Genomic DNA, 18,375 nt, shown 5'->3' with positions numbered 1-18,375 from the left:
ACACAGCCTTTGAAAGAAGTGAAAATGAGCAGGGAATAAGGTGTTTAACTATCAATGTCATTCTTTCTCAGCCCAGAGATATGAGGGACAATCATGACAGACGTAACTGCAGTCAGCTCATCTTCTTCTTCAGTTTGCAGAAAGTCATGCAGGAAATTTGAAGGAAGCCATTTCACCCATAAAGTGGTGACCCATCACCACAGCGACAGTGAGAGGTGAACAGCAGGAAAGGTTTTAAAAGCCTGGTCAAGGACCAGAAATACTGGCAGGGACCAGCTGGGCTGAGTTGGCTCTTGACTGTACACTAGGTGTGTTGTAGATTCACTGAGTACCTGTGAGAAGTTTAAAATAGAACTGATTTATTTGTTTCAGATCCCCAATTTTAAACTCCAGACCCATTAAATGTGAACATCAGCAGATGAGACTTCGCTCATTCCCAGTAAGCAGTGTGCAGAACCGGGTATGATGAGCAGAGTTTGACACCAACAGTCGCTTCTGAAACAGCCTCTGGATTCAGTGACTGTGATGGATATCAGAATACAGCATATTTAAACTTTTTCTCCAGTGTGAACACCATAGTGCTTCCGGAGATTGGATGAATGATTGAACCCCTTCCCACATTCAGAGCAGGTGAACGGCCTCTCCGCAGTGTGAACTTGATAGTGCGCCACAAGGCTGCACGACTGAGAGAACCCCTTCCCACATTCAGAGCAGGTGAACGGCCTCTCCCCAGTGTGAACTCGCATATGTTGTTTCAGGTAAGATGACCGACTGAATCCCTTCCCGCAGTCCGAACAGGTGAATGGCCTCTCCCCAGTGTGAACTCGCTGGTGTTGCTTCAGGTGAGATGAGTGACTGAACCCTTTTCCACAGTCTGAGCAAGTGAACGGCCTCTCTCCAGTGTGAACTCGCTGATGTTCCTTTAGGTGAGATGATCGACTGAACCCCTTCCCACAATGTGAGCAGGTGAAAGGTTTCTCCCCGGTGTGTACTCGCTGGTGAGCCAGTAAGTTAGATAAGTGAGTGAATCCCTTTCCACAGTCGGAGCAGGTGAACGGCCTCTCCCCAGTGTGAACTCGCTGGTGTTCCTTCAGGTGAGATGAGTGACTGAATCCCTTCCCGCACTCTGAGCAGGTGAAAGGTTTCTCCCCGGTGTGAACTCGCTGGTGTGCCTGTAAGTTAGATAACTGAGTGAACCCCTTCCCACAATCAGAGCAGGTGAACGGCCTCTCCCCAGTGTGAACTCGCTGATGTTCCTTCAGGTAAGATGACCGACTGAATCCCTTCCCGCACTCTGAGCAGGTGAACGGTCTCTCCCCAGTGTGAACTCGCTGGTGTCTCAGTAAGTTAGATAAGTGAGTGAATCCCTTCCCACATTCTGAGCAGGTGAACAGCATCTCCTCAGTGTGAACTGGTGTATCTGCCGGTGGGTTGACCGAGCTGATTCAGCCCCACAGTCTAAGCTAGGGGAACGAGCTCTCCAAAGTAAGAATTCACTCACGTGTCAGCAGATTAGACTAATGAATGAATCTCTTCCTACACACAGAGCAAGTGATTGACCTCTCACTGCTGTGAATCTTCAGCTTTGATGACAGAATGAATCACTTTCCACTGATGGAACAGATCAATAAGTGCTGGTGTGTTCTCAGCACCCTGATTCCAATGGATTTAACTGAGATACGTCTTCAAATCCTAGGATTAACAACAGATATATCGGAGTTAAAAAGGAAACATCTGGTCATTTTTTAAGTATCTGGACAAAGACATGTTGTGTTTTGAGATTCCTGCATGCAAACTTGTCATTTCTAACCTGTAAAAATATTTACAAAAGATATCATGGGTGAAGGACAGTATTTCAGGTGGTCAGGGGGCTGCTGTAGTAGGCTGGCGGACTGACCTCTACCTTGCTGAGATCAGACGACAACTTCCTGACACCTCCTCTACCTTACCTCTCGAACAGGACCGCACTAAAGAGCACCAGACCATTGTCACCCGCACCATCACTGTCCTTATTGACGCTGGGGATCTCCCATCCACTGCCACCAACCTCATAATTCCCGCACCCCACACCTCCCTCTTCCACCTCCTACCCAACATCCATTAACCTGCCTGACTAGGCAGAGAGTTTCTTCCTGCCCCACCATACTTATATCTGCATACTTTGACTCTTTTTTACCCCCCCCAGTTCTGTCCCTTCCTACTTACATCCCTGACACTTCACTTGCTCTGGATCTTTTCAATTACTTTGTTCCATGCCCTGAAAATCTTATTTTTACCATGGATGTCCAGTCCGTACATACCTCCAATCCCATGAGAAGGGCCTTGAAGCTCTCCACTTCTTTCCAGACAACAGACACAACCTGCTTCCCTCCACCAGCACTGCCCTCTGTCTCGCGGAACTTGCCCTCACTCCTTAATTTCTCCTTCGGCTCCTCTCACATCCTTCAAAACAAAGCATTAGCCATGGGTCTCAGCTATACCTGCCTTTTTGTCAGCTAGGGGGAAAAGCCAATGTTTCAAACCCACACCGGGATCAGTCCCCAACTTTAGCCAATGCTACATCAACAACTAGATTGGTGCTGCCCCAGCACCTATGCTGAGCTCATTGATTTCATCAACTGTGCATCCAACTTCCACTCTGCCCTCAAATTTACCTGTTCCATTTCTGACACATCCCTCCCGCCCCTTTCCCAATCTCTCTGTTTAGCTCTCAAGACAGCTTATGAACTGTTATCTTTATAAACCCACTGATTCCCACAGCCACCTGGACTGTACGTCTTCCCATCCTGTCACTTGTAAAAATGCCATCCCCTTCTCACAGTTCCTCTGTCTCCATTACATCTTCTCTCAGGATGTGAGGCTTTTTCATTCCACAGCTAATGAAATGTCCACCTTTAAAGAAAGGAGCTCTCCTTCCTCCACCAGTGACATTGCCCTCACCAGCATCTCTTCCATTTTGCACACGTTTACCCTCACTCCATCTTCCTACCACCCCACCAGGGATAGGGTTCCACTTATCATCATCTACCACCCCACCAGCCTCCGTGTCCAGCACACAATTCTCCATAACTTCAACCATCTTCAATGGTTTCCCACCAGCAAGCACATCTTTCTCTGTCCATTTTCCACTTTCCGCAGGGATCACTCCCTGCATGACTCCCTTGTTCATTCCTCCCATGCCAATGATCTCGCTCCTGCTACTTACCCTTGCAAGCGGATTAAGTGCCATACCTGTTCCTACTCCTCCCTACCATTCAGAGCCCCAAACAGATCTTCCGGTGAGGTGACACTTTACTTGCGAGTCTGTTGGGGTCATATACTGTGCTCCCAGTGTGGCCTGCTGTACATCAGTGAGACCCAACATAGATTGGGAGACCACTTCACTGTGCATCTATGCTCTTTACACCAGAAAAGGTTGGATCTCCCAGTGGCCACCCATTTTAATTCCACTTCCCATTCCCATTCCGACATGTCAGTTCATGACCTCCTCTGCGGTCATGATCAAGCCACATTCAGGGTGGAGAACACCATTTATTCCGTCTGGGTCATCCCCAATTGATGAATATCAATTTCACGAACTTCTGGAAAGTTCCCACGCACTGCACCATTCCCATCCTCTTTTCCCTCTCACCTTATATCCTTGCCTGCCCATCTCCTCCCTCTGGTGCTCCTTCCCTTTCCCTTTCTTCCATGGCCTTCTCCCCTCGCCTTTCAGATTCCCCCTTCTTCAGCCCTGTATCCCTTTCACAATCGACTTCCCAACTCTTTACTTCACCCCCCCTACATCCATCACCTTGTGTTTCCTCCTACCACCCCCACCCCCACCCCCCCACCCAGCCCTCTTGCTCTGACTTCTCATCATTTTCTCTGGACCCGATGAAGGCTCTTGGCCTGAAACATCGACTGCTTAAGTCTTTTCCATCGATGCTGCCTGGCCTGCTGAGTTCCTCCAGCATTTTGTGTGTGGTGCCAGCATTTCAGATGAGATCATTTTAGTCTCCAAGATGATCACTGATATCACACAGTTACCGTGTGGTTCAACCCACTTTGGAGGACAACCCCTGATCTTCTAACTAGGCACAGCTCAGACCTCTGGACTAATCAGTCAGTTCTTTCTGTTTTTCTATTTGTATCAGAATGAGATGTTCCTTCAATCTGTGACGTGGATCAATTGGTCTCTGTCCAGTAGTATAATTTCACTGTTGTGATGTCCCATATGATACTACATGGCTGATCCTGGAGACGTCCTCATTGCTCTGACCCCCCCCCCCACCCCCCAGGTGATTAACGGTGGTGAACTCATCGATGGCAATGCCAATGAATATGAAGGGGAAGGCGGCAGTGTTTCTATTTGAATTGAGGCACTTCTGTAATGTGAAAGCTATAGGTCACTTGTTCCCCAGGAGAAAGGTGTTTGACATCATTATGTACCCAGAAGGAATGGGTCAAAAGAAGTACTCACAGGTAGAAAATGCCCAGAGGTAAAACAAAGGTGATTTTTCTCTAGTGGGAGGATTCTGATCTTTTCTCTCCTGCAGCACTGACTGGAAGGTAGACTCCTCATCTCAGATAAACTCAGAAGTATATTTTTGCTCCAAGTTCTTAATCCTTGGACTTAGAGAACTGGAGCTTCGCAGTGTCTGACAGATCAATACCCTCCCCTTCTCTCCAACTCCAAACACACATGGACTGCTGTGGAAAGTCTTAGAAATGTCACCGATGGCTGCCTCTATACACAGAAAAAACCCATGGAAGCTTTCTACAGAGCCTCACAATGTGACAGGCTCCGATTGTCCCATATAACACCAGAGAATGTATACAATATGCAACCTGAAATTCGTGTTCTTCACAGACATCCTCAATTATGTCTAAGCAAGGACCTGGACCCACTGCAAATTGCCCATCACCACAACAGGTCTGTAGCGGAGGTAAACTCATTGGGTCTTCACGCGGCCTTGAATCTCCTGAACAATACTGATACTCATATCAGGATGCTATTTATTGACTACAGCTCAGCATTTAACACCATCGTTCTGTTACAAAGGATGAACAGCTCTAATGGGCAGAAGGGTGTAAGGTTGTGAGGGTGTGTGAGGGAGGAAAGGCAGGTGATGGAGAAGGGATGCGCTCAGCCTGAAGATGTAGGGGAGAAGAAAGAAAAGGATAATAAATTTGAATGCATTGTTAGGGATGAAAAGAGAGAAGGGGGTGGAGAGTAACTTAAATGTATCTATTTTAATGCTAGGAGCATTGTAAGAAAGGTGGATGAGCTTAAAGAGTGGATTGATACCTGGAATTATGATGTTGTAGCTACTAGTGAAACATGGTTGCAGGAAGGGTGTGATTGGCAACTAAATATTCCTGGATTTAATTGCTTCAGGTGTGATAGAGTAGGAGGGGCCAGAGGAGGAGGTGTTGCATTGCTTGTCCGAGAAAATCTTATGGCAGTGCTTTGGAAGGATAGATTAAAGAGCTCCTCTAGGGAGGTTATTTGGTGGAATTGAGGAATGGGAAGGGTGTAGTAACACTGATAGGAGTGTATTATAGGCCACCTAATGGGGAGCATGAGTTGGAAGAGCAAATGTGTAAGGAGATAGAGTAGATATTTGTAGTAAACACAAGGTGGTGATTGTGGGAGATTTTAATTTTCCACACGTAGACTGGGAAGCTCATTCTGTAAAAGGGCTGGATGGTTTAGAGTTTGTGAAATGTGTGCAGGATAGCTTTTTGCAACAATACATAGAAGTACCGACTAGAGATGGGGCAGTGTTGGATCTCCTGTTAGGGAATGTGAGAGGTCAGCTGACAGATGTATGTGTTGGGGAGCACTTCGGGTCCAGTGATCACAATAGCATTAGCTTCAATATAATTATGGAGAAGGACAGGACAGGACCTAGAGTTGAGATTTTTGATTGCAGAAAGGCTAACTTTGAGGAGATGCAAAAGGATTTAGAGAGAGTGGATTGGGTCAAGTTGTTTTATGGGAAAGATGCAATAGAGAAATGGAGGTCATTTAAGGGTGAAATTATGAGGGTACAGAATCTTTATGTTCCTGTTAGGTTGAAAGGAAAGGTTAAAGGTTTGAAAGAACCATGGTTTTCAAGGGATATTAGAAATTTGGTTCGGAAAAAGAGGGATGTCTACAATATATGTAGGCAGCATGGAGTAAAGGAATTGCTCGAGGAATATAAAGAATGTAAAAGGAATCTTAAGAACGAGATTAGAAAAGCTAAAAGAAGATACGAGGTTGGTTTGGCAAATAAGGTGAAAGTAAATCCGAAAGGTTTCTACAGTTATATTAAAAGCAAGAGGATAGTGAGGGATAAAATTGGCCCCTTAGAGAATCAGAGTGGTCAGCTATGTGTGGAGCCGAGGGAGATGGGAGAGATTTTGAATGATTTCTTCTCTTCGGGAGAAGGATATTGAATTGTGTAAGGTGTGGGAAACAAGTAAGGAAGTTATGGAACCTATGACAATTAAAGAGGTGGAAGTACTGGCGCTTTTAAGAAATTTAAAAGTGGATAAATCTCCGGGTTCTAACAGGATATTCCCCAGGACCTTGAGGGAAGTTTGTGTAGAAATAGCAGGAGCTCTGACGGAGATCTTTAAGATGTCATTAGAAACAGGGATTGTGCCGGAGGATTGGCGTATTGCTCATGTGGTTCCATTGTTTAAAAAGGGTTCTAGAAGTGAGCCTAGCAATTACAGACCTGTCAGTTTGACATCAGTGGTGGGTAAATTAATGGAAAGTATTCTTAGAGATAGTATTAATAATTATCTGGATAGACGTGATCTGATTAGGAGTAGCCAGCATGGATTTGTACGTGGAAGGTCATGTTTGACAAACCTTATTGAATTTTTTGAAGAAGTTACCAGGAATGTTAACAAGGGTAAGGCAGTGGATGTAGTCAATATGGACTTCAGCAAAGCCTTTGACAAAGTTCCACATGGAAGGTTAGTTAAGAAGGTTCAGTCGTTAGGTATTAATGCTGGAGTAATAAAATGGATTCAACAGTGGCTAAATGGGAGATGCCAGAGAATAGTGGTGGATAATTGTTTATCGGGATGGAGGCCGGTGACTAGCGGGGTGCCTCAGGGATCTGTTTTGGGCCCAATGTTGTTTGTAATATACGTAAATGATCTGGATGATGGGGTGGTAAATTGGATTAGTAAGTATGCTGATGATACTAAGGTAGGAGGTGTTGTGGATAATGAGGTGGGTTTTCAAAGCTTGCAGGGAGATTTATGCCAGTTAGAAGAAGGGGCTGAACGTTGGCAGATGGAGTTTAATGCTGAGAAGTGTGAGGTTCTACATTTTGGCAGGAATAATCCAAATAGAACATACAGGGTAAATGGTAGGGCTTTGAGGAATGCAGAGGAATATAGAGATCTAGGAATAACAGTGCATAGTTCCCTGAAGGTGGAGTCTCATGTAGATAGGGTGGTGAAGAGGGCTTTTGGAACGCTGGCCTTTATAAATCAAAGCATTGAGTACAGAAGTTGGAATGTAATGTTAAAATTGTACAAGGCATTGGTAAGGCCAAATTTAGAATATTGTGTGCAGTTCTGGTCACCGAATTATAGGAAAGATATCAATAAATTAGAGAGAGTGCAGAGACGATTTACTAGGATGTTACCTGGATTTCAGCACTTAAGTTACAGAGAAAGGTTGAACAAGTTAGGTCTCTATTCATTGGAGCGTAGAAGGTAGAGGGGGGATTTGATCGAGGTATTTAAAATTTTGAGAGGAATAGATAGAGTTGACGTGAATAGGCTGTTTCCATTGAGAGTAGGGGAGATTCAAACGAGAGGACATGATTTGAGAGTTAGGGGGCAGAAGTTTAAGGGAAACACAAAGGGGTATTTCTTTACTCAGAGAGTAATAGCTGTGTGGAATGAGCTTCCTGTAGAAGTAGTAGAGGCCAGTTCAGTTGTGTCATTTAAGTTAAAATTGGATAGGTATATGGACAGGTAAGGAGTGGAGGGTTATGGGCTGAGTGCGGGTGGGACTAGGTGAGATTAAGAGTTCAGCACGGACTAGGAGGGCCGAGATGGCCTGTTTCCGTGCTGTGATTGTTATATGGTTAAATGGTCCCCCTCCCCTGGGAGAATTACAAACCGTTACTATTGCCAGGCTGCTAATGAGAGAGAATGAGATGGAACAAAAACATACTTGGACTGGAACATTTGCTTCAGATAAGGCAGAGATAACACAGGGAGGAAGCGACGTGTTGTTCCACCATATTATGATTCCTGAAAGACATGGCTTCGGAAAAGGATTGTTTACTTGGTACTATTCTGTTCATTAAAATTCCTCAGTGGACAGCTGGAGTGGGCTGGTTTGATGGACTAAGCCATTCAAAACTGATTGACACCTGAGACCCCCTGAGTAGGGAGAAAAGTGAGGTCTGGGGAGACAGCCCTCAGACACACCAGGAGACGCACCAAGAGACACACGAGTGAGCACTGCTTAAGTGTTGGAACCCACAAGAAAAGTGTGGGGCATCGGAGACCGAACGAAGGATCGGTCAATTTTAACTCACAGTGTTTATAGCGAGGCCGGTGGGGGCTTGTGTGTGTGTCCACCCCTGCTTGGGTGACGAGTCCACCATAGAAGAACGGTCTAGCTAAAGGGGAGAGGGGTCATACCTGAATGGCCACAACAACACATCGACCGATCAAGATCGTAAAGGAAGGTTTGACTGGCTGTCACTGTTTGCTCGCTCTCTCTCTCTCTCTCCCCAACAATTACAACACATTGACCAACAACTACCTCGGCCTGTATGAACAGAACTGAACTTTATACTCACATATGACAATTCATTATCCCCTAGACAATGATAGAGCTTGTTTATTATTGATTATTATTATACCCTCACTGTTAGGTTTAGAATTGCTAACGTGTATTATCTCTATATTTGCATTGTTGATATTGATTTGTATATTTTACGAATAAACACGGTTTGGAAAATAGTACCAGACTCCAACGGATACCTCTATCTTTGCTGGTAATACACCCAGTTACGGGGTACGTAACAGATCCTACACGTCTGAGTGAAACACTCCAGAACCTGGGTCTCTGCAACTGGATGTTTGACTGTAACATCGGGGCACCACAAACTGTGCAGATTGGAAACAACATCTCTACCTTGCTGACAATCAACACTGGCACACCTCACAGCTGTATGCATAACCTGCTGCTCTCCTCACGCTCTCTTGACACCCATGACTGTGTGACTAGGCACAAATTAAATGCCATCTATAAATTTGCTGACAACTCAACTGTTATTATTGGCAGAATTTCAGATGGTGACGAGAAGGAGTGGGGGGGGGGGGGTCAAGCTGGTCAAGTGGTGTTGCTGCAACAATCTTGCACTCATTGTTAGTAAGACCAAGGAACTGACAGTGGGCTTCATAAAATCATAAGATATCGGAGCAGAATTAGGTCATTTGGCCCATCGTCTGCTCATACTGGTGTTCAAGAAGAGCATGTTAACTAGTCTAAATGACTATCATCCAGAGGCACTTCCATCCACAGTGATGAAGTGTTTTGAGAGGCTGGGGTTGAAGCATCTCAGCTCCTGTCTGAATGGATCCGCTCCAACTTGCCTACCGAAGCAACAGGTCCACAGCTGATGCTATACAGCCAATGATTGGGTACAAATGCAGACAGAGCAAAGAGTTAAGTTACACCACAGAGGCAGAATGCAAAAGGATGGAGAATGCAGGACTGAAGGTGTTGTATTTAAATGCATATAGCATTCTGAATAAAGTGGATGAACTTGTGGCGCAGTTAAAGATTGGTCAGTATGACATTGCGGGCTTCAATGAGTCGTGGCTGAAAGAAGGCCATAGCTGGGAGCTTAACATCAAATAATATACCTTGCATCAAAAGGACAGGCAGGAAGGCATAGACGGTGGAGTGGCTCTGCTGGTAAGAGGTATCTTTAGAAGGAGACACAGAATCAGAACCCTTAGGAGGCAGTGACTATAATATAATTGAATTCATACTGCAATTTGAGAGGGAGAAGCATAATTCACATGTACCAGCATAGCAATGGAATAAAGGCGATTGCAGAGGCATGAGAGAGGAGCTAGCCCAGGTTGACTGAAAGAGAATACTGTTGGGGATGATGGCAGAGCAGAGATGGCTGAAGTTTTTGGAAAAAGTTCACAATGCGCAGGATAGATACATTCCACAGAAGAAGTTGTTCTCAAATGGCAGGGGTAGGCAACCGTGGCTAACAAAGGAAGATAAGGACTGCATAAAAGCCAAGTACAGGGCATATAAGGTAACAAAAGTGAGTGTGAAGTTGGATGATTGGGGAGCTTTTAAAATCCAACAAAAGGCAACTAAAATGGATATAAGAAGGGAAAAGATGAAACATGAGGACAGACTAGCCAATAATATAAAGCAGGATGCCAAAAGGTTTTTCAGTTATGTAAAGAGTTAGACCACTGGAAAATGATGGTGATGAGGTGTAAGGAGGACAAAGAAATGGCAGATGAACTTAATGGGTACTTTGCATCTGTCTGCACTGTGGAAGACACTAGCAGTGTGCCAGAAGTCCATGAGTGCCAGGGAGCAGGAGCGAGTGCCATTGCTATAACAAAGGAAAAAGTGTGAAGCAAACTCAAAGGTTTTAAGGTGGATAAGTCACCTGGGCCAGATGTAATACATCCTAGAGTCCTGAGAGAGATTGCTGAAGAGATATCGGATGCATTGGTCATGATCTTTCAAAATTCACTTGATTCTGGCATGGTCCCGGAGGACTGGCAGATTGCAAATGCCACTCCACTCTTTGAGAAGGGAAGGAAAAAGAAAGAAAACAGTTTTGGGGTACTTGGAGACTAATGATAGAATAAGTCAAGTCAGCATGGTTTCTGTGAAGGGAAATCTTGCCTGACAACTCTGTTAGAGTTCGAGGAAATACCAGCAGGGTGGACATAGGAGAGGCAGTGGATGTCATTTACTTGGATTTTCAGAAGGCATTTATTTAGGTGCCACACATAAGGCTGCTTAACAAGATAAAATCCTATGGCATTTCAGGAAATATACTGGCATAGATAGCAGAATGGCTGACAGGCTGGAGGCAGCATGTGGATATAAAAGGGGTTGGCTGCCGGTGACTAGTGGTGCTCCTCAGGGGTCAGTATTGAGACTGCTGCTTTTCACATTGTTTGTCAATGATTTAGATAATGGAATTGATGGCTTTGTTTGTGGATGATATGAAGGTAGGTGGAGAGGTAGGTACTGCTAAGGAAGCGATGCAATTGCAGCAGAGCTTAGACAAATTGGAAGAGTGGGCAAAAAATTGGCAGATGGAATATAGTGTTGGAAAATGTATGATTATGCATATTGATAAAAGGAACAATAGTCCAGTCTATTATCTAAATGGGGAGAAGGTTCAAACATCAGAGGTGCAGAGGGACTTGGGAGTCCTGGTGCAAAACTCCCAGGAGGCTAATTTACGGGTTGACTCTGTGGTAAAGAAGGCAAATGCAATGTTGGCAAATAGAATATAAAAGCAAGGAGATAATTCTGAGCATTAATAAGACACTAGTCAGGTCACGCTTGGAGTATTGTCAACAGTTTTGTAGGCCCCATATCTCAGAAAGGATCTGTTCCTTGTGGAGACAGTCCAGAGGAGGTTCACAAGAATGATTCTGGGAATGAAGGAGTTAACATATGAAGAGCGTTTGGCAGCTTTGGGCCTGTACTTACTGGAATTTAGAAGAACGCGTGGGGATCTCATTGAGACCTACCTAATTCTGGAAAGACTACATAGCGTGGATGTGGAGAGGATGTTTCCTACGGCAGGGATATCCAGAACTAGAGGACACAGCCTTAAAACTGAGGGCCGATCCTTTAGAACAGAGGTAAAGAGAATTTTTTTAGCCAGAGAGCTGTAAATCTGTGGAATGCTCTGCCACAGACTGTGGTGGAAGCCGAGTCTGTGTGTACATTTAAGGCGGAAGTTGATCGCTTCCTACGGTCAGGACATCAAAGAAAGGATGAGAAGGCAGGTGTACGGGGTAGAGTGGGATCCGGGATCAGCCATAATGGAACGGCAGAGCAGACGCACTGGGCTGAATGGCCTAATTCTGCTCCTACATCTTATGGTCTGATAGAAGAAGTTACTTGTGACGTATTCTTTGGTTGCATATAACATTGTGAATGTTGGTCAGCATGATTCAAGCTGGTGGTTGATGAGAACGAAGAGCCAAAGCTTAGCGATTGTCACTTACTGGAAAGAGAGTAATAAATGGATGCTGCCCTGGAGCAGGCCAGTAAAAGGTGTTAAAGGTCAGACACACGACCTACTGCCAATGACAACGGAACGCAATATTTAAATTGGTAAGAAATGAGCGTAGAAGCAGATGCTTCAAGTGCGTGCCGGTGGTAACTCTATAGGAAAATATCATGGATGTGAGGTGTCCCATGGACACATGGAGATTTGAAACGGGTCTACGAGGAGCATGTGACCAGCAGCAGACTGATATTATATTTTCTGTGCTTTAAGTATCGTGGAAGGTCAGGAAAATTTAGTTGGTGTGAACAGGTATTGGGTGTGGAAGTTCACGTGTTCTTCCATTGTGACAATAAAGGTTCTTTTCTATAAATACAAATTCTCTCTGTGCTTCACTGATCATTATTACAAGGGGTGATTCTTGTCACAGAATTGGTATCCCATTGTCGGCTTGAAATAAATCTCTCCACCAGTGGAAGAGGAGTCGGACAACGTGGGTGAAAAACAGAGAGATCTGACGCTGGGTAGTTTGTTAGTAGACTCAGGATGAACAATTCGGGGAATTCTGCAAATCCGGAGGACTTGGATTGTTTTGATTGGAGGGGTTTCCTCCAGAAGAACATACTGGGGAAATGGCCACAATATGGGGACTATGCTGGACACACCTGTGGCGAAGGGAAATTGTCAGACAAGGAATTTAAGCAGCGACTGAAGCCAGTAGCAGTAGCCTGCCACACTGAGGACTTAAAAGGATATTGACAAAGAGCTGATGCTGTGTAAGATAGATTACAACAGGAAACACCAGACCAGCGACCCAACACACACACCAGTGACACTACACACCAGTGACCGTACTCACACCAGTGATCTTACACACTAGTGACCAAAAACACACCAGTGACCCTACACATGCTAAGGCATAGGTACTAAGGAAAATGATCAGAGCATGAGAGGAGGAGCAGGAGTTTGATTTTAACTTTAGGAATACTCCAGAGGCATCTAGGAAAAGATACAAGATGTCGTTGGGGAATGAGGTCAGGACAGAAGCCAGCCGACAGATTTTAGAAGGGAAGTAACATCACACTGGCACTTTAGGGAATTTGCCAATTAGGGAAGCTGTAGTTGGGGACAGTACAACACTCAAAGCTGCTGTTTCAGATGTTGAGAGGTTGCAGGAAATTAGATACTTTTAGGTGATTAAGTGGTCTTTGTTATTGAGATTGAGATGTTAAAAGATTAATTTGTCCTGATGATATGCAGGAGTTTAGATACTAATTGCATACATTGTTCTTGGGTGGATGACCTTTGCTTCTGCTTTAGGTGCTTCAGTATTCTTTGTCTCATACTATCGCTGTTGCCAGGCATGTGACTGTAGGGGTGGCTAAAAACTGTATCTTGCATACACGACTGACTGTGGTGTAAAACTCTATTAAAAGGGGAGGACTGATCCCTTGTTTGGGGAGCATCGCTTGATCATCAAAAATGCTTGTACTTGCTTAAATAAAGAATCATGGCAATCCACAGAAGTTGGCGTATTGCATTTGTATCAAGTGTGTAAGAATCTCAAGAAAACAAACCGACAGTGTGACCAAATGTTTGGAATTACCATGCAGACGGTTAATGCAATTTAACTCCTCTAACAAAAATCAGAGAGGGACAGAATATGTTGGAAGTTTAGTTAATGTGGGGGTTTCATGATTTAAACTTACTGAATGTTGTTTACTTGTGCATGATGAGTAACTTCCAACATTTCTTTGTGTTAACTGCATACAGTAACACATTTCCTGTTATTGGATTTTTACAAAATATTTCAGCATTTATCAAGCAACTGCTGGAGGATGCTCAAGTTAAAAAGTCTTGATCAGTCACTGCAGGGTTGGGTTGTAGCAGTAAAGTGTGCCAAAGTTTCTTCCTTCCTTGCAGATAATCTTTATTGTACTGCGTGGGTGTCAGGATATGATAGCAGACAATCCTAAGGGGCCATTTGTATCAAAATGGGCAGATGGAAGGAGACCAGGAAGCAATACTTAAGAACAATGCCACAGACAAAAGGAAAACACAGAGAAAACTTTTAAAACTTTTTTTGATGGCTCCTCATTAGTACAGATGGGTGATAGGAGAACTGGGTGCAGCATATATGTAGAGACCATAAGACACAGGAGCAGAATTAGGCCATTCAGTCCATTGAGTCTGCTCTGCCCCCAGATTTCACTCAATCACTGATCCCAGATTTCCCTCAACCCCATACATCTGCCTTCTCACCCTATCCTTTGATGCCCTGACCGATCAGGAAATGATCAACTTCCGCCTTAAGTTACCCACGGATTTGGCCTCCACCTCAGCCTGTGGTAGAGAATTACAGATTTTCTCCTCTCTGACTAAAAAAAATCCTCCTTACCTCTGTTCTAAAGGGTCGCCTCTCAATTTTGAGGCTGTGCCCTCTAGTTCTGGATGCCCGCACCTTAGGAAACATCCTCTCCACATCCACCCTATCTAGTTCTTTCAACATTCAGCAGGTTACAATGAAGATAGAAGGAAAGGTAAAGTATAGCTTTAAAGTTACCCAAAACCACGAGTGCATAGGCAGCCAATGAAGCAGCTGTGGATTATATTTGGAGAAGCAAAGGCTCAGTCAAAATTACCCTGCGGGGAATAAAAAGGCTGATGAAGAAAGGTGCTTTGTATGGACAGAAACAGCAGCTGCAAATTGGGGAGCTGCGAAGACAGAAGGAACAACAGATTAAGGCTATGGATGTAACCAAGGATCGGAAGGAAGATACAGAATTAAAAGGAAATGTAAAGAAATGAGCCTTCCAATGTTCTATACCAGTGGAAGGGCTTTGGATAATTTGCAGATTACGTTGGACCTTTTTCTGCCACCCCGGGAGGATACATCCTTGTCATGGTAGATACTTTCATCGAGTGGGTGGAAGCTTTCCCAACTAAGACATACATGGCCAAAGCTACTGCAAGAATCCATTGGACAGTGTCTTCATTGACTGGAGTTTACCTCGGAGTATAGAATCGGAACAAGGAACAGATTTTACAGCCCAGATAATGCAAGGTGCCATGACATTCTTAAGGATCAAGCAGAGATTTCATATACCCTATAGACCACAGTCCAGTGGAATTGTGGAAAGGATGAACTGAACATTAAAAGATATGATGGCCAAAATAGTGCAACAACATGGAACAACAGGCAGGTAGTTTTGCATTGCCTGCTGGAGCTAATAAGGAATACAGCAGCATCACCAGCAGGGTACACCCCTTATAAACTCATGACTGGAAGGGTCATGAAAAGATTGGACTTGTCAAAACCTGAAATCCATGGGATTGTGTCAGAAGAGTGGGTACAATAATTGGTCGAGACAGCGAAGGAGGCCAACTGTGTGGCAGCCCATCAACTGGGAAAGAAGAAGCAACAGAGTAAAGCATACTTTGACTCAAAAGTGCGTCCCATAAAATTAAGTCCAGGAGAAAGAGATGATTCAAGTACACTAGCCCACCTAATTTTTAAATCCAAGTTTTTCAGGGCTGTATGAAATTATAGACAAAGTAAGATCATCAGTTGACGTTAGGGTACTGGCTTCTCCAGAGGAAAGTGGATGGTACTATGACACCCCGCTGAGAGTGGTAGGGGAGAAACAGGCATGTTATCAGCATTGGCACAGACTGTTAATGTAGACAATGCTCCCAATTTTGGAGAATTGACACTCAATGTGCATGGGAATCCTGACTGGAAAGATTTGAGATTGGAATGGCTGTTCCAAGTAGATTTAACCAAGAATTTTTTTCATTCTCTCATTCTGAAAATCAGGGAAGTTTTAACAGACAGACAGACGTACTTTATTGATCCCGAGGGAAATTGGGTTTTGTTACAGCCGCACCAACCAAGAATAGTGAAGAAAAATAGTAATATAAAACCATAAGTAATTTTGTAATAATAAGTTAATAAGAAATAAGTCCAGGACCAGCCTATTGGCTCAGGGTGTCTGACACTCTGAGGGAGGAGTTGTAAAGTTTGATGGCCACATGTAGGAATGACTTCCTATGACACTCAGTGTTACATCTCGGTGGAATGAGTCTCTGGCTGAATGTACTCCTGTGCCTAACCAGTACATTATGGAGTGGATGGGAGTCATTGTCCAAGATGGCATGCAACTTGGACAGCATCCTCTTTTCAGACACCACCGTCAGAGAGTCCAGTTCCACCCCCACAACATTACTGCCCTTACAAATGAGTTTGTTGATTCTGTTGGTGTCTGCTACCCTCAGCCTGTGCTTCAGCACACAACAGCAAACATGATAGCACTGGCCACCACAGCCTCGTAGAACATCCTCAGCAATAAAATGAAGAAAAAAAATAAAGAAAAGGAAATAAAAACATGTTGGTTTCTGCCTGCCCTGTCCTGAAATGAAATTGGATGGGGGGGGGGGGGGAGAAAAATAATGATGGATTGAGTTCAAAGATAATTGGGAGCCTAGATTGGACAGGCTAGAGAATAGATAGAAAATGTGGACTGAAAATGATTTACGGCTGAACCGTGAATCTGTAGGAAAGAGCAGACATGACATTTGAGTGTGACTGGTTAGTTCAGTACGTTAAGAATAATGTAACATTGACTATCAACAGCCTCATGTAGCTGGAACTACAGCAGAGTCTACATGTAATGAGACCCTGTGAAGTACAAGGGGGTAAGAGCAGTGTTAGGAGATACAAGGGAATTTGTCACTTTGGTACCAGGGTACCAGCATGTGCAGGTAATTTGAATCTAACTGAAATAATGGTGCTGGTTTGCAATGAGAGTTATTTGTTCATTTTCTTGGGAGACAGCAGTGAGTTTAAGTGAGTCAAAAATAGGAAAAGATAAGAAAATATTATGCATCAAGCATTGCAATGGTCAAAACTTTAGATACAGCAGTTAGGAAACCAGAAATAATCCCTTCAGCAGAAAATGTGGGATATTAGATCAGAAGACCATAAGACACAGGAGCAGAATTATGCCATTCAGCCCATCGAGTCTGCTCCACCATTCCATCATGGCTGATTCTGGATCCCACTCAATCCCATACACCTGCCTTCTCATCCTATCCTTTGATGCCCTGACCAATCAGGAAATGATCCAACTTCCACTTTAAAAATACCCACAGAATTGGCCCCTACCGCAGTGTGTGGCAGAGTATTCCACAGATCCACAACTCCCCGGCTAAAATAATTCTTCCCTACCTTTGTTCTAAAAGGTTACCCCTCAATTTTGAGGCTGTGTCCTCTAGTTCTGGATGACTCCACCTTGTGAATTATCTTCTACACATCCACCCTATTTAGTCCTTTCAGCATTCGGCAGGTTTCACTGAGATCCCCATACATTCTTCTAAATTCCAGATAGACTCAAACCTGTCAAATGCTCCTCACATGGCATTGCATTTGTCATTTTTTTGCCACAGACTCAACCTGTAAATTAACCTTCTGGGAGTCTTGCACGAGGACTCATCAGTCCTTCTGCACCTCTGATGTTTGAACCTTCTCCCCATTTCAGTTATAGTCTGCACTATTGTTCCTTTTACCAAAATGCATTATCATACATTTCCCAGCACTGTATTCCATCTGCCATTGTTTGCCCATTCTTCCAATTTGTCCAAGGCCTGCTGCAATCACATAGCTTCCTAACCACTACTTACCCTTCCGCCTATCTGGAGAAAATTTTCGTAATCAGATACAGACTAATGAAACTGGTCACAGGTTGCTCAGGATCAGTTAAATTTCTGAAGCACCCCCCCCCCCCCGACCCCAAGATACCACAACTTTGACAACTGACTTCATATCCGAGGGAACACATAAAGCTGAGATCTGTGCTACATATACTAGTTTGCTGCCTGCCATGACTGGTACAAATTTATTACAATTCGGTGCACATCAAGTACCAAATTGCATTTTAGATGAGTAAGCGGTTTTGGAAGGTATCCTCGTGCCACAATTGATCTAAGACGAACTAACAGAGTACTGGGTACCTGTGATTACAGTAAAGGAAGGGTTAAGTCAGTGTGGAATTTCATATTCCCCGACAGAAATAGATCAACCTACTCTTTGAAAAGAGTTCACAATGTGAGCATATAATGAGGAAAC

General features: G+C 44.1%; 1 protein-coding gene across 2 annotated transcripts in view; it reads right to left on the bottom strand.

The window, feature by feature from the left end:
* Positions 1 to 343: 343 nt before the first annotated feature.
* Positions 344 to 18,375, bottom strand: part of LOC132383909 (gastrula zinc finger protein XlCGF8.2DB-like) — a 30,083-nt gene continuing 12,051 nt past the window's right edge. Inside the window, exons 1-2 of one of the 2 annotated variants that reach the window (XM_059955101.1) lie at positions 2,301 to 2,650; positions 344 to 1,692 (exon numbers count right to left, since the gene is read on the bottom strand). In XM_059955101.1, coding sequence (XP_059811084.1) covers positions 549 to 1,397 — 849 coding nt within the window. In that variant the 5' untranslated portion in view covers positions 1,398 to 1,692; positions 2,301 to 2,650 and the 3' untranslated portion in view covers positions 344 to 548. Of the gene's footprint in view, positions 1,693 to 2,300; positions 2,651 to 18,375 lie in introns of those variants that run through there. The other variant, XM_059955100.1, reaches the window with a different exon arrangement.

This window comes from Hypanus sabinus, chromosome 31 (assembly GCF_030144855.1).
Source record: "Hypanus sabinus isolate sHypSab1 chromosome 31, sHypSab1.hap1, whole genome shotgun sequence".
Taxonomy (NCBI): domain Eukaryota; kingdom Metazoa; phylum Chordata; class Chondrichthyes; order Myliobatiformes; family Dasyatidae; genus Hypanus; species Hypanus sabinus.
Note: the sequence above shows the minus strand (reverse complement) of the source record. Positions and strands in the feature narration are given on the sequence as shown.